Raw genomic sequence first — 14807 nt, 5'->3', positions numbered from 1 at the left:
AAAACATGCCCGCTACCAAAGCCGCTCTACATCAGCGTTGAGGTGAAATAATGGTGGAATTGAAGTATCTAGCCCATTAACGTATTTGTTCTTTATCCGTTTCGGACGAAACTTTTCAGTTAATGTTTTTACAAGAGAAAAACGACAAATTGGGCGCGCGGAAGCTCGCATTACTTATTATGACGCAGATTTTTCCGTGAACGTTAACTGATCAACGACTTATTCATCTCAGACATAAAATTTAAAGTTCGTTCAAAGAAAAATTAACTAAATATAAGCGCTTCAGTTTTGTTTTTTCTTTTGGTTCTTATCTTTTTATTTCACTGCATTTAAACTTTTGCCATGCTGCGCCCAACCCTCCCAAGTTTCAAAGGTTTGGAAAATAAAACTGTATACATCATTTTTCTTCTCCTAGTATAAGCAAGAAAATGAGCGGCTCAAAGAAGAGCTTGTCACCCTTGAAGCACTATGTAATGGTGAGTTTTAAAAGATGTATGGTGATTTTAATTTTTCGGCGTTGAATATCTGCATACAATTAATTGGAATTCGAACGTTACACAAGTTTCGCGGCAAATCTTTTCAGTTAGGACAACTAATCTGATGAGAGATTGCAAGATTAGTGAAAATCATATTTCATCCAATGATTCTTGATTTGTAAACACTTTTTGATTATTTCCAAAATAAAAGAAGGGGAATTGACTTTGCTGATAAACTGTACTATGAAGAGTTAAGAGTGCAAAACTGTTCTAATCAGCGCTTTTCGTAACCTGTGGACAATCTTTCGCCACGTTTTTTTATTTTAAGTTTTAGGCGAGCGCAATTTCTATCTTTGTATTCCATCTATTACAGCTAAGGACAAGGAAATCGCTCATTTAAAAGAAATTGTTTCGGCAAAGGACAAAGACATTGCTGATCTTAAAGAACAATTATCAGAGTTACAGCAGAATAGACAAGAAAAGGAGGTTGATTTTGCAAAGAAATTGAAGACAGCAGATGAGGAACTGAAGAAAGTGAAAGAAAACATCATCAAGGCGAAAGAAAACATTCTTAAAAAGAGAGCAGATGAGGAGAAAATTCCCAAAAAAGAACTACTATTTAATGGTAAGTGGCTTCATATACGTAGAGAAACTGAGCTGTAGGACCGTTTTATGACAAATAAAGTCCACCGACAATGCTAGCCTGCGAATACAGTCGCGCCAACTGAAACCGGCATCACTCGCAGAATATCCGCCTTAATCCAGGAGTTTGCTATATAATGAAAGACGATTTTGACTCCATATTGTTGTTTGTAGACGGCGGATCGAATTTAAGGAAATTGTATTTTTGTATAATCAATTTTTGCGTCGGTAAAGACAAGAAAACAAGGAGCTCTGCACTCTACAGCTTATTCAATAATGCATACTAGAAAGGTTTTTACGACAGTAACTGCAGACATTCTCGCGCGCTCATTAATTCTTAAACCCTTTTCCCAGAGGGAACATTGCTTTTTCCGTTTCGTACATCCAGCCAGACCCCGGGAGCCGGACACGCTGTTTAGTTATGGACTAAATTACGTTAAATTTGCTTCGTTGATGTAGGGCATTCCATTCTCGTCACCAGTGCTGCTCGTTTTAAATTGTCGTTCCGATTCGGTGGCGTTTGAAGGGACCCTGCTGATACCAGCCTGGTACTGAAACGGCTCAATACCCCGTTTGAATATAAATAACTTGAAGTTGAGTTTGAACATTAACCCAATTCGAAAAACATTCACCAATCGAAAATACACGCTATTATGATATCTCTCAGTTAAAAGACGCGCTGTGATTTGTCAATTTAGCGGGCCGTATTCTCCTGTACGGCCCGCTAAAATTTAAAGTTGGTTTTGTTGCCAAACTGTTTCATGATTTATAGCCAAGTGTTCTTACCTTTAATAGGACGAGAAAGTTTAAAACTTTCTTTTACTCTAAATTGTGTATTAAAGCGTGCTAATGACTTAAAACCGATTTCAAATTGACTCGATTTTGCTTTCAAGGTGCGTCAGAAATTTGAAGCCGTTCCGCGTGAACATAGAAATCGTTCCCGAACCCGTCAGGCACACAGTAGAGATATAATAAATATCTCACCATTTTTATAAATTATATTTTCTTCGATCTTTTTTGTCGTTCAGTCAACGATTGCTTCGACCTTCAGCCATCATGGTTTGACACATTGTTGCCAAGCAATATCGGATGCCTCGAAATTAACAACTATCCAGTCCGAACAAACGATCTTGACGCTAAGAAAACGGATGGTTCCCCTGACAAGCACTCGAAACCAAAGCAATCAAACCCAGCTAAAGGTATGTAAGGTGATCGAAATTTAAAACATGGTTTATCAATGCGTCCAACGAAAACAAAGAAAGATTTCTCGCGGTTTCGAAATCGGCTTAACGGCAGAATCAGCAGAGTCCAGGGCTCCAAAGCATATAGAGTAAACGGATTCAATATTTTTTGCAGATCCAAGACTTCGAAGCTTTAAGCCTCCAGAACTTAAGCAATTTCTCCCCATTCCTCCCTCACCTAGCCCATGACGCTATTTTTAAGGCTTTCTTCTGATACTTTGTTTTGGTTGTATTTTATAGAGCTATGATTCCTTCTTAAACTGGGCATTAATCACTCATTAGTAAACATGATAGAATAAATTTGAGTGAAAATAACAAATTCCATTCTCTATATGTTGAGCCAAAGGCTGAAAAAATCAAAGGTTAAAAGAATCAACCGCCACTTGTTCCTGTGACCAACTCTGACAGGGCGGAAGTCAAGAAAGCGGATATTCCAGTCTCAGATTCCTCTGACTCTAAGAGCAAACCGAATCCATTTAGGAAAGCTATTAACTTGGCTATTAACTTTCCTGAATGGATTCGGTTTGCTCTTTGAGTCACTCATGTCATATATAGTGTGTTAATCGTGTGTCGCGTGATTAAGGTTAGGAAAGGTAAAGTAAAGTCTGCGCAGGAGCCATGCCGGAGCTTATCTTGGTTTCAGTAGCATGAAGCGACTAGGGGTATTTCTACTCCCCCCTGGATGGGATGCTAGTCCATTGCAGGGTTACCCCCCAGCATTAAATTCGCCGGTACCCATTTATACACCTGGGTGGAGAGAGGCATCGTGAGAGTGAAGTGCCTTGCCCAAACGCAACACAATGTCCCCGGCCAGGGCTTGAAACCGGACCATTCGCTCCGAAGTCGAGTGCACTGACCACGAGGCCACCGCGCCTCACTCATGTCATATATAGTGTTGTTAATCGTGTGCTACGTGATTAAGGTTAGGCAGGAGTCTTAAATTTAGCAGCATTGCAGTGAACACCATTGCACTATTAAACAACTTCTCAGTATATTATTCCTTATAATTTACATACCGTTTGCAACATTATGCAACTGTGAGTGTTTTAGTAATGTAGATCAACACTTTATGGCCCTGTGATTCTTTCAGGCAAAGTTTGTCAGTTGCAGCAATTACCACCACCTCTGTTTATGCCTGTGAGGTCTGCTGTAACACTTCCAGCTGGACATTGCAAACCACTCCCTGGAGAAGGTGTCGAAGCGGCTATGGCGGTCGCTAGTATTCAAACAACGCCGGTGAACCCAAAAGGTATGGAGACCGACACACAATACTATACCCTCAAGGTTAATACAGGTTTTTGATTCAAAGATTGCCTGACTGATTCATTTCTGCCCAAAAAAACCGAAAACCGAAATATTTTCATGTGTAAGTATCTCCGCAAAATACTGACCCTACCCCTAAGAAAGTTTTACGCTTCACTTACTTAAGTCTATACGTTCAGGTAAAATTTCAGTTAAGATGTATATCTCTAAAGCGGATTTTAGACCAATTCTTGGACTTCGAGTCCTTCTTACGAGCATGCATTACCAAAGCAGTTGTGATCAACATAAACTGAACTTCTATCAACATAATACATTCTTTTTTCATATCCGAAGGCTTTCAGTTGAAAAATCAACCACCTCCTGTTCCTGTGGCAAACTCTAACAGGGCTGAAGTCATTCCAGTCTCAAGAAAGGACTCTGCTGATTCTAAGAAGACCGAACATGCCACTTCTACCCAGATAAATCCTTTCAGGAAGGTTAAAGGTATGGGAGCACCCGAAATTTATAGTGTAACAAACATAACTAGTACGCATGGTACAGGATTAAGATGTGCGTGTATCGAAAACGTTTTTAGCATTGCAGTGAGCCTTGTCAGTGGGCGTTTAGGCATGCGCGATTTCACTCCGACTTTTCTTTTCTGAGTACGTCGCCGCATTTCTCTGATCTTTCCTGATCTTTCTCTTGTTCCCCATTAATAAATTCTACTATTTTGTTTCTCTCCAAAAGTTTCTGTTAATAGTAGAGGTATCCCTTGTTTCCGCAAATTAATCCAAACAAAAAACTTAGAAACAAACTTAAACCGAAATGTTTTCATGTGCAGGTATAATCTTAACATAATTTCCACTCTTAATTTTAAGCATTGCGCTTTACTTTGTACAATTCTAGACATCTTGATTTCTTTCAGGCAAAGTTCGTCAGGTGCAGCATCCACCACCAAATTTGTTCGTGCCTGTGAAGGCTGGTGTAACACCTCCAGCTGGACAGAACATACCATTCCTTAGAGAAGCTGTTCAGGCTAAGGCGATCACCGATGGTGTTCAAACAACGTCAGTTAACCCGTTTAGGAGGGTAGCAAAAGGTTCGGAGAAGGACACACAAAACTTTACATTTAAAGCGATAATTTAACTTTTGATTCGAAGATTACATCATGACATGTACCTATAGCTAACTGCTTCATTTGTGCCAAAAACAACTCGAAAACCGAAATATTTTTGTTCACTCTTAATTTCAAGCCTTGCTCTTCACTTGGCACAATCCTAGGTATCTTTATTTCGTTTAGGCAAAGTTTGTCAGTTGCAACATCCTCCGGCTCCTCTGTTTGTGCCTGTGAAGGCTGCTGTAACACCTCCAGCTGGCCAGAACAGACCACTCCTTGGAAAAGCTGTTAAAGCTAAGGCGGTCGATGGTTCTCAAACAGCGACGACAGTGAACCCGTTTAGCAAGGCAGCAAAAGGTATGGAGAGCGACACAATACTATACCCTAACTATACCGCAGCTTAGGTTAAGTATGCACAACATCGACCACGATACATCGTAAGCGCGCATGGCCCAATTGCAACACTGCGATCAACTTTATTGGAACAGAAATAGCAAAAAGCGCAAACCAAAAACAAACAACAATAATAAACAAAATTCATATCAACGAAAAATGAGACGCTGAATTTCAGAATGGATGTTATTTCCTCTCGGCAAAACGTGAATCGATTCTCCGTGAAGTACTTCAACTTAGCGTTCTAATGAAGATTTCTTTTAAAGGTAAATTGTCGATTGTTTTGTTTTGTTTAGACAATGGATACATCCACCATCGTCCATTACCGTTTGTTCCAGTGACCACAGTTCTTGACGGATCCAAAATGGCGAACACTTACCCGGCAAATGCCTTCGCTCAAAGCGTCACTCCCTTCCCTCATGTCGGTATGTTTGTATAACGACGCATGGAACAATCTGTAAAATCATTCTTTTCTTCTTTCTCATTAAAAACAGCATTCTTTATAGCCAGTAGGGCAGCGTCTACACTAAGCCGGAGGAATTTGAAAACGCAGCTTTATTTCTACGGTTAGGCCTACCGTCCACACTAATCCGTCACGAAAACGGAGCTTTTCAAAAACTCTCTCCAAACCAGAGGAATTTGATAACGCTCGCTTTTCGTTTTCGCGTGGACGGAAAACATTTTGAAAACGGAGCTTTTAGAAAATGATGTAGTCACCATAATAATTTGATTTTCTCTGCCTGAGTTTTCCTCAAACGCAAATCCAGAATGACCGGTGATTGTTGCGTTTTTAATTTCTCCGGCGTAGTGTGGACGGAAAACTTTTGATGGGTTTTCAGAGTGAAATTATAAGTGAAGTCTTTAGGGTGCTATGTAGAGTAAGAGAAGAAATAATTCTCAGGCTTAGGAATCACCTAAGTCTCGGGGCTGAAAGATGAGGAATTATCACAAAGATAAGACAGCCAATGGACATTCCTTCTCTAGTCCCACATAACCTCTTTATAAAGTGTACAAACTTCTGTCCACTTTTCAATAAATTTCTCTCGTAGCGAAACAACTTACCCAAATGAGTATGCAACTCAAGTACTAACATCGAAGTGGCATACGTAAACGCAAAAACGGAGGTTTCAGATTGAAACCTCCTTTTCCAAATTCCTCTAGGGTAGTGTGGACGGTGCAATAGACTAATTAACTTAAAGTTTAAAATAAAGACAAACAACTTGGAAGTGTGACTCGTGAAGCAAGGTTTGCAGTGGATGATGTTTACTGCAGTTTAACTTTCATCGAAGGAGGAAACAATTTTTTTCTTGGCCCGAAATAATCTACACACGCAGAGCGCTCTATTAACTATTTTCAGGATCTTTATCTAACTGAGCTTTATTGTAACTAGAATGAACTGGCTATATTGTCGAACTGAGATCTGACGATCTGACCATAAAACGATCTGACTGCATACCTTCGTGGACCACACAGAGCAGTTTTGTCCAGAAGTCTATAAGATTATTACAGACTTGTTGTCAGTAGTTTAGAAGATTATTAGAGACTTGTTGTCAGAATTCTTTAAGGTTATTATAGATTTGTGTATTGTCAGATTTGTCGTCATTGTCATTTGGCTTCTACATGTCAATGAATGCCTGTTATGTATGTTCCTTTGTTACGTTATTATTTTACAGAACAGCAGGGATTCTTCAGAAGGACTTTCAATAAATGGTTTGGATACTAGTAAGTATTTTCATTCAAGCTCAGTTGTGAGCCTTGGCGGATTACAACTTGCCTATTTATGAACCCTCCCCCCCACCCCACCCCACCTCCCCACAAGACAAAGTTAACGTGCAGCTCAGTTGCCAAACCTACTAACTGCCTTGGCTTTGTCGCTGTCTCCTTTCAAATTGATCGACTGGTATAGGAAAGGATATTAACAGTGATTTTCCTTTCTCTCCAGATCTGCTTTCTCGTTCACTCAAGTTTAAATTTATCTTAAGTCTATTCTATTTATTTATAAGTTTACTTCATTCAAGTTTATCGCAAATCCAGTTCATTTCATTATTTTTGAATGATTGTAAACATTCCTGCCAAATACCAATATTGATATGTCAAGGATTTTGAAAACATTTATTATTTTTCAAATGATTAATTTTAAATAAACTTTTCAAAAATACCGTGGATAAATCACTATAAATGATTGTAAATATTTTTTAACGAAATACTCTTTTTCAAAGATTTTTTTCTGTCAAAATGGTTGTTAGTGGTAATTCTTACCAACTGTTTTAACATGGCAGTTGTATATGATTGTAAATATCATGAAAATGCCACTGAGTTGTAAATAAGATTACAAACATTATGTTCATATGCTGCGACATTCAAAGACCTTCTTTTTAAATTATTTTACGTTGTATAGGTATTTATTTACAACCGACTTTGCAAACTTAACCGCCGATTCAGTCTATAATTGTTTCCGTTATACCGATATGTCACTGAGGGGGAGGGGGAGGGGGAGTTAAAAGGCCTGCAACGCGGGCTAAAAAAATAGGCCTTCGCCAAAGAACTAACCTTCTTTCGATAATAGCACCCCGCCTACCCCTTCCCCGGGTATTTGTCAGAAGCAAATAACCCACTGGAAAATAAGCCTTCTAAAAATACTTTTGGAATACATATATATAGGCCCGGGGAAGTGTCGGAATTTTATGGTATGTTACAACCACTTTTATATGTCAATGGCATTTGAAACACACATTGTAAGTCTATAGGGTACTATGTAGAATAAGAGAAGGAATACTTCCCAGGCTTAGTAATCACCTAAGTCTGGGAGGTGAAAGATGAGGAATTATCATAAAGATAAGACAGCCAATAGGCATTCCTTCTCTAATCCCACATAATCTCTTTATAAAGGTTACAAACTTCTATCCACTTTTCAGAAAGTTTCCTCGCAGCGAAACAACTTACCCGAATGAGTATGCAAAATTAATCACTGGTATCTAAGTGGCATATGTAAACGCAAAAATATACTACTAAGAAGATTGAATGTAACGTGTAAGTTAAGTAAAGGTGGATTAAACATTGAAATTCTGGAAATTAAGTTGTTCCTTATTTCTGTCAGGGAGTAGCCCGAACTCTCGAGCTAGGAAAGAAATCAAACTTTCACCGCCCGGTTTAAACCTTTCTAGCTTCTTGATCTCAGCCCGATAACGGGGAGGAAACCACTCTTAACATTTGCTGCAGTAGGTTCTCTGTCGTTAACAATAAAAAGGCGATAATTAATCAGTAAAACGTTGAAGTGGCGGGTTTCAGTCACGCAGAAAAATCTAAAGACGACAATGAGTGGATTAAAAACTAACCTCCAAAGCACATTTTCTGCGAATAAGCAAACAGGCATATGACTCAGAAAAATTAATTGTTAGGTCCATGATGAATATCTCACTGTCTATATACCACCATGGGTCAGATCACATCGGGTATCAGGCCAGATGAAATTGCATTCGTAATGTTACTGGAACTCTTGCACTCTGTTTACTTATTTTACATCTTATTTTTAGCATGAGCGTAGCCTGTGTACAGGCTAGCACGAGAGCATGGTCTAAACTTTGAAGCAATACGCGAATTACCCGGAACTTATTCTCGCTGACTGGTTTTCGATTCCTCTGATATCAGTATCATTTCATTCCATGAAATAAAGCAACAAACAACAAAACAGAGCCGCGTAAACAACGTGGAATTCGAAACTGTGTGACAATTAACACTTAATGACTGGTTCCGGTGGGAACGGTGAATTTTGTTTCTCGAGAAGTCGAGGGAAACATTGAGACTGGAGGGAACCAAAATTTACTGCTTCCATCGGGACCAGTCAAACCGGGTCAAACCGGTGGGAAACAAATGACGTGCAACAGCGGTCAACATTTCGCGGGTAACAGTGAACTGTTTCCCGTTTGACGTCATAGTTTTCGCAATGTTGTCCGCTCATGGCATTTCGTGGGGAACAGTTTCATTGTTACTAGCCAATGAATGGCCGCGCTGTAGCGGGAAAAGCAACGCATAAGCTGGGAAAAACCCTCCCCTCTCGTATCTCAATTCAATTGGTCCATTTGTGAACGAGTAGCGATCTGGGACGAGAATTATAACAGACACCAAGATGGCGGTAGCGGTTTATTGTATTAGTTTGGCTTTCTTCCTACCAGCATTTTTAAGTTTCCTCTACCGAAAATTTCGCCTACCTAAGCTTAAAGCGGATCTCGCTAAGTCTTTTCTGAGGAAGGACATATCAGACTTGAACAAACCAGCTATTATTGCTCATAGAGGGGGATCTTCAGAGGCACCAGAAAATACTTTGGCGGCTTTTCGAACAGCGAAAGAAAACGGAGCCACTGGCGTCGAGTTTGACGTGGATTTTACGAAGGATGGTAGAGCTGTTGTCATTCATGATTCCACAGTGGACAGAACCACTGATGGAAGCGGTCCTGTGAGTAAGTTTATCCTCGAAGAAATCAGAAAATTAGACGCATCAGCAAAACATTGCCTGAGGTAAACCTGGGTAAAAGCGTATGAATTTTTCAATATTGGGTTGATGGGACGGACGGAGGTTGTTGAATATTTGATTTCTACTTCGAAATAGTCACGAATTGGTATTTTTTTAGTCGAGCCATTCGACAAAAGGTTTACATGCATTGTAAAAGCACTTTGGTAGGTATTGTATGAAAGGAAAGCAGATAAATTAGCTTAACTTGTTTTGTGGGTTCCGTCTGTAGGTACCGGTCAAACAGGTTCAAATCAGGCTTCATATATTGGCTTATGAAACAAATAAATTAGTATTTCAGGTTCTCTTTCAGCTTCTTTCTCTCCACTTTCTCACAGTACAAGATGACATACTAGCTAACATACAATTTCAGACTGAAAATTTTGTTGGTCATGTCTGCTGCCTAAAGAAATAGTATTGCATCAGGTTGAACAAAATATTGTGATTGCCAGTGACGAGGAACCATAAGATATTGTGATCATGATATTTAGCCAGTGTTACAGTTGACCTCCCTTAAAAAATAAGTTGGAGAGAGCATTTGTGTGTTCCTTTTTGTGGTCTCTACAGCCAACTCTCAAGGTATTTGTAAGTGAAATGGATAAAGTTCAACAATCTACATAATTTACACTTCATCAAACTGCTAACAGTTGATCAACTAGTGATGAATGAGGTCATTTTGCCACATATACAGGAAAAAATGACATGGTCTTGAACCTGATTATCAATGGTAACACACAGACATTCTCTCATTATTTTTTCTTGCGGGAAGGGTGGCTGTAACAAAGGCTAATACTATTTGGACAGGAGATATATGCCTCTGAAGTTATATGGTGGTTTCTCTTAACATAATAGCCTTACTGAATAAAAGCTGAGAAATTGACATTGCAATATGTCATGGCTATGCATTTTTAATAAATAATAAGTATTTAATTATTAAAAATGCATCATTGTTAAATTATGTTGTTACTGGTGATCAACACTCGGTCACACTTCTCCATGTAGGTCATCACTTTTTGTTATCTTTTGCACTGCAGAGACAAGTTTCCTAAGGAGAAAATCCCAACCTTGGAAGAGGTTGTAGAACTTTGTTCAAGTCTTGAGTTGAAGATGATCATTGAAATAAAAAAAAGCACTCAGGCACTAGAGGTGAGTTACCCTGTTAAGGCAGAGTGTTTCCCAAGGCCCACCGGGATAAGTGTTTATTTCAAGTTACCTTTTTTTGCAAATTTATACCTGCCAAGGAAATAAGGTTTTTGTTTTCTTACCTATAAAAACTTAAAAGAAAGGAAATTTACTGGGCAGTGCAAAATTCTCAGTCATTATTTTTGGATCTCTTTTTGCTTTTCACAGGGAAATTTGCAAGATTTCCACAGCTTCTCAGTTGATAGTTAGGACAGTGTTAGGAAAATATAGTTGTTTGTCCAGTGGGATTGTCCTGTTCCCAAAGGATTACGCTACATAATATATACTCTTGGGTTCAAACCATTTAATATTACTGTTGTTTATTTAATTCAGACAGCACAGTATTTGAAGAATCTATTTTCAAGTTATCAGCTGCATGACAAAGCTCTTGTTTGTTGTTATTTTCCTGGTGTAATATACCAGGTAAGTCTGTAGTTAGTCAAAAATGACTTTGTTTAGAGTAGAATAATATTCGAAAATCAATGACCCCGGCCCTAAAAGAAGATGTAACTCAAAAGTACCTACAGTAGCAATTTATTGACAACTTTAGATTGATAACTTTATTCATACACGGTAAAAATTCCTTCAGCACATGGTAACATGGTAAAAATTTCTTGAGCACAATTTAATAAAAGTTCATTGGTTGTTATACAAACTCGCACGTTTTTACCCTCTTGAAGGAAGGGTACTTTTTCAAAAATAGCATTGGGGAATAACAGCTTCTAAGACGGGTACAGCATTATTTAATACATTTGTTTCTATTGTTACCCAGTAATTCCTCTCAATGTAGATAAAATTTGGCCAATTAATAGCCATCATTTCCCAATTAAAAAAAGCCTAGTTTTCTACTTGCACACATCTGCTGGTGATATGTATGCGTACACATTTGACATGATTATACATGTTGTAAGACAAAGTAGCCTGTGCAGCAGGTATTTAGTCAGATGGGTGTTGAGGCGTCCTGTGGATGGCCACTTTTTAAAGAAATATGTTTTATTTTTCATATTTTGCCTTATAAATTGCTTATTTCAGCAAGCCCTATAGAACATTTTGAATGGCCACTTTTCAAATTCTGGCTAAAAGCCAACTGTGCAGTGCACATAATAATTGTTAGCCACCCAAAATGTTGAAGCCCTGAAAGTAGCAGTAGGGAAGGGCTTTTAAATTCATTTACTTAATGAGGGTCATAATATCTTAAAATAACCATCCCTAAGTTTGGTAGTTTGGGGGGCTACCATAAACTGCATTTATTTGAATGTATATTTAATTCCAGGTACGCAAGGTGGATCCTAACATTGTGACTGCCCTTGTGTGGTGGCGGGACAGCATGAGCTACATAATAACAGGAGGAAAGGAACTATTTGAGATAGACAGTTCTATCAAAGTAGCAGTTCTGAGTTTCTTTGATAGAATATGGGAATCAATGATACCTTGGTTTCTTGATTTTGTTGGGGTTCCTATTCTTTCATGTGCAAAGGAACATGTGTGTGGGTAAGTTATGTCATGACAGGAATTCCACCATGTAAGAAAATAGGGGAGAGAGAGGGGGTGAGAACTAGGCATGGAAGTATGGGAGATGTGGTCGAGAGTTCAGGAACATGTGTGTAGGTAAGACATGCCACGTCAGTGCAGTTGCTCTCTTGAGTTCTCAAAATATATTGTCAAATTATATATTGTAATTCAAGTCAAAAAGCAAACTTTAAGGTAAAGCCTATTTTTGGACTTTGCTATTTTACTTGGTTGGATAGAATACCTTTTCTATTTGAAAGCCAGCTTTATTAGTTATTAATATTTGTTTTTAAAATGCTCCTAATCAGAAACAGAAGACCAACATTCAAGTTAGTATGACAGGCAGTTTACATGAAGGAACTTTAATGCATGAACATTGTCCCTCTGACTTGCCCCTAAATCTAAAAAGACCTTTAAAGTTTGTTGAACAGTTAGTATCTCATTTCGTTTGACAGGGACATGCTGGAAATGTGGAATGGACAAGGTGTCGATGTGGTAACATGGACTGTCAATCAACTGAAAGCCAAGGACTTTTTTATGGAATGCCTTGATTGCCCTGTGATAACTGACTGTGTACGACGCGATTCAGTTTGGAATTAACTAACATTCCATCAAAGGAAATTCATATCAATTTGTAGCAAAATGAATGCAATTAATATTTATTTTCAGTAACCTAAGTTCTTTAAATTTTTTCCAGTCTGTGTGATACATCTGATGTACTTACTACGATTATCAGTTGAGTAAGGCAGGACAAAAGTTTGGTCACCAAGTTTTAACATAAAAATTGTGTTGTTGTCACGAGCAACTGGCTCTGTATCCATTGGCAACTTGTTGGCCTTTGACGTCATCGGCAGCAAAGCATGCGAAATTGTAGGCGATGCATGGCTGTTGATATTGTTACCAACGGAAACGAGGTAAGTTGCCCGTGACAACACCATAATTTTAAGGCCAAAACTTCATGACCAAACTTCCTTCGTGCCTTACTCAACTGATAATCGTAGTATTAGCATGCAACAGCTTTGTTGAACAAGGTGGAATTAGCCTGCGTTGCAGACGGAAATTATTTACCTGTAAATAACCTCTAGTAACCCGTGGTAGGTTGTGTCTGCGATGCAGGCTAGGTGGAATAAGGCATGCAGCAGTAGTAAGTTTCTATATGTATGATGCAGAAAAGCCCGGGTAATGGACTCCCATATGAGAGGGTCAGGGACACTTGTTGTCTCACTTAGGGGTAGAAATCAAGGATTCTGATCTCACTTAGGGTGTTCATGACGAAACGCCACTATTTTTAGCTGTCAAAGTATCTTTTAGGGTGCACTTAAAAATGCTCTTATTTCTGTTTTTAGGCCCGATTTCTGATGATCTCTTGAGTCCAATCTACTATCGTGGGCTCCTTTCCTGAACAGTGGGTGGTAATCGAGCCTATTCGGTTTTAAGTGGTAACTTTTAGGGGTCAAATACAGCTAGAGCCACACCTAGATTGGTCTCCTTTAGGGGTTTAATTCAAATTTTCAGACGAGCAAACCACTTTTTCATATGGAAGTACCCCCCAGGCAGATGAGCAGCTGGGTACTCTGCTCTTACATCCCCTTTTAAATCTTAGAGAAGTTGAAATCTACAATTTGTATGATCTAACTTGGGAGCGAGGGGGAAAAAGAGGTATATTTTGCTATCCAGATGCTTTCAGAGGTAATATAAAGTTAACATAAAGTGTTATAATAAGGTATTTTTGTGTGGAACCTGTTTAACAGGATTTAAGAGGATCCTATTTAAGAAGATCTGAAACTTCATGTGTTCAATGACCAATAGTGTTGTGGTGCAATACACTAAGAAAAACATGGCATTTTTGTCTGTCACCTGACACAAGATAATTTGTCCACTGGGTGTGGTTAAAAATGTGCTAAATTATGTAAAATTAAAGCCTGTAAAAAGCACTGAAACAAGAATTTGTCAAAACTTTAGTTTACTGCAAAAGGCAAAACAGAAATTCACAGGACATACATGTTTGTTTGAAAGGAGCAACAACAGTTGGCATAAATGCAATAAAATAGTAACTCAAAAGGTTTTATTGAAGCTTCTTCACCAAACAAACTTTTTGATCTTTTTCAAGATATTGTCACACCTTAGGCAGACCCACACCCTTTTTTAAGTGTAGATGAAAATATTAACCTGAACCCTAGACATGGCACCCTTGGCCATAGAGGAAAAGATATATAATTTCAAAAACTGAATGATTTACATTGTAAAGTGTAATTGGTTGTCTCCTGTTGTACTTACAGAGAAGACATCTGTGTTCTCATAATAACATACTCAAGACAGTTTCATTAAATTTCACCCAACTTAAAATTCACCATCATTTCTTCCACAAAGCCCCCTGGTATAATCACAAAGTGACTTGTGACATTATACCATGTTACAGCCAGAGGGGCAACCTTTACAGTTTGCAAGGTTCTTTATGATACTTATTGGCCAAAATGAAACAATAGATAAAGAACACA

The 14807-nt window shown here is 38.5% G+C and overlaps 1 protein-coding gene and 2 long non-coding RNA genes across 3 annotated transcripts; all 3 read left to right on the top strand.

The window, feature by feature from the left end:
• Positions 1-252: 252 nt before the first annotated feature.
• LOC149112541 (uncharacterized) lies at positions 253-1088 on the top strand. The gene is made up of 2 exons (XR_016207044.1): positions 253-476; positions 850-1088. It is a non-coding gene; the product is annotated as an uncharacterized LOC149112541 (long non-coding RNA).
• Positions 1089-4543: 3455 nt separating this feature from the next.
• LOC149112540 (uncharacterized) lies at positions 4544-6832 on the top strand. The gene is made up of 3 exons (XR_016207045.1): positions 4544-5075; positions 5408-5536; positions 6785-6832. It is a non-coding gene; the product is annotated as an uncharacterized LOC149112540 (long non-coding RNA).
• Positions 6833-9208: 2376 nt separating this feature from the next.
• Positions 9209-14372, top strand: LOC110065217 (glycerophosphodiester phosphodiesterase 1-like). The gene is made up of 5 exons (XM_020772326.2): positions 9209-9626; positions 10653-10764; positions 11134-11223; positions 12074-12291; positions 12765-14372. The coding sequence occupies exons 1-5, from the start codon at positions 9238-9240 to the stop codon at positions 12907-12909; spliced, it is 954 nt and encodes a 317-aa protein (XP_020627985.1). The 5' UTR covers positions 9209-9237; the 3' UTR covers positions 12910-14372.
• Positions 14373-14807: the final 435 nt, after the last annotated feature.

Source organism: Orbicella faveolata, unplaced genomic scaffold (genome assembly GCF_042242905.1).
Source record: "Orbicella faveolata isolate gen_17 unplaced genomic scaffold, um_ofav_v1 contig_2, whole genome shotgun sequence".
Classification (NCBI taxonomy): Eukaryota; Metazoa; Cnidaria; class Anthozoa; order Scleractinia; family Merulinidae; genus Orbicella; species Orbicella faveolata.
Note: the sequence above shows the minus strand (reverse complement) of the source record. Positions and strands in the feature narration are given on the sequence as shown.

Excerpts from the sequence above, each read along its gene's own strand:
- LOC110065217 (XM_020772326.2), top strand. The coding sequence starts at position 9,238 with ATGGCGGTAGCGGTTTATTGTATTAGTTTGGCTTTCTTCCTACCAGCA. Across the intron at positions 9,627-10,652 it reads TCAGCAAAACATTGCCTGAG|AGACAAGTTTCCTAAGGAGA; the intron begins GTAAACCTGGGT and ends TTTGCACTGCAG. Across the intron at positions 11,224-12,073 it reads TTCCTGGTGTAATATACCAG|GTACGCAAGGTGGATCCTAA; the intron begins GTAAGTCTGTAG and ends ATTTAATTCCAG.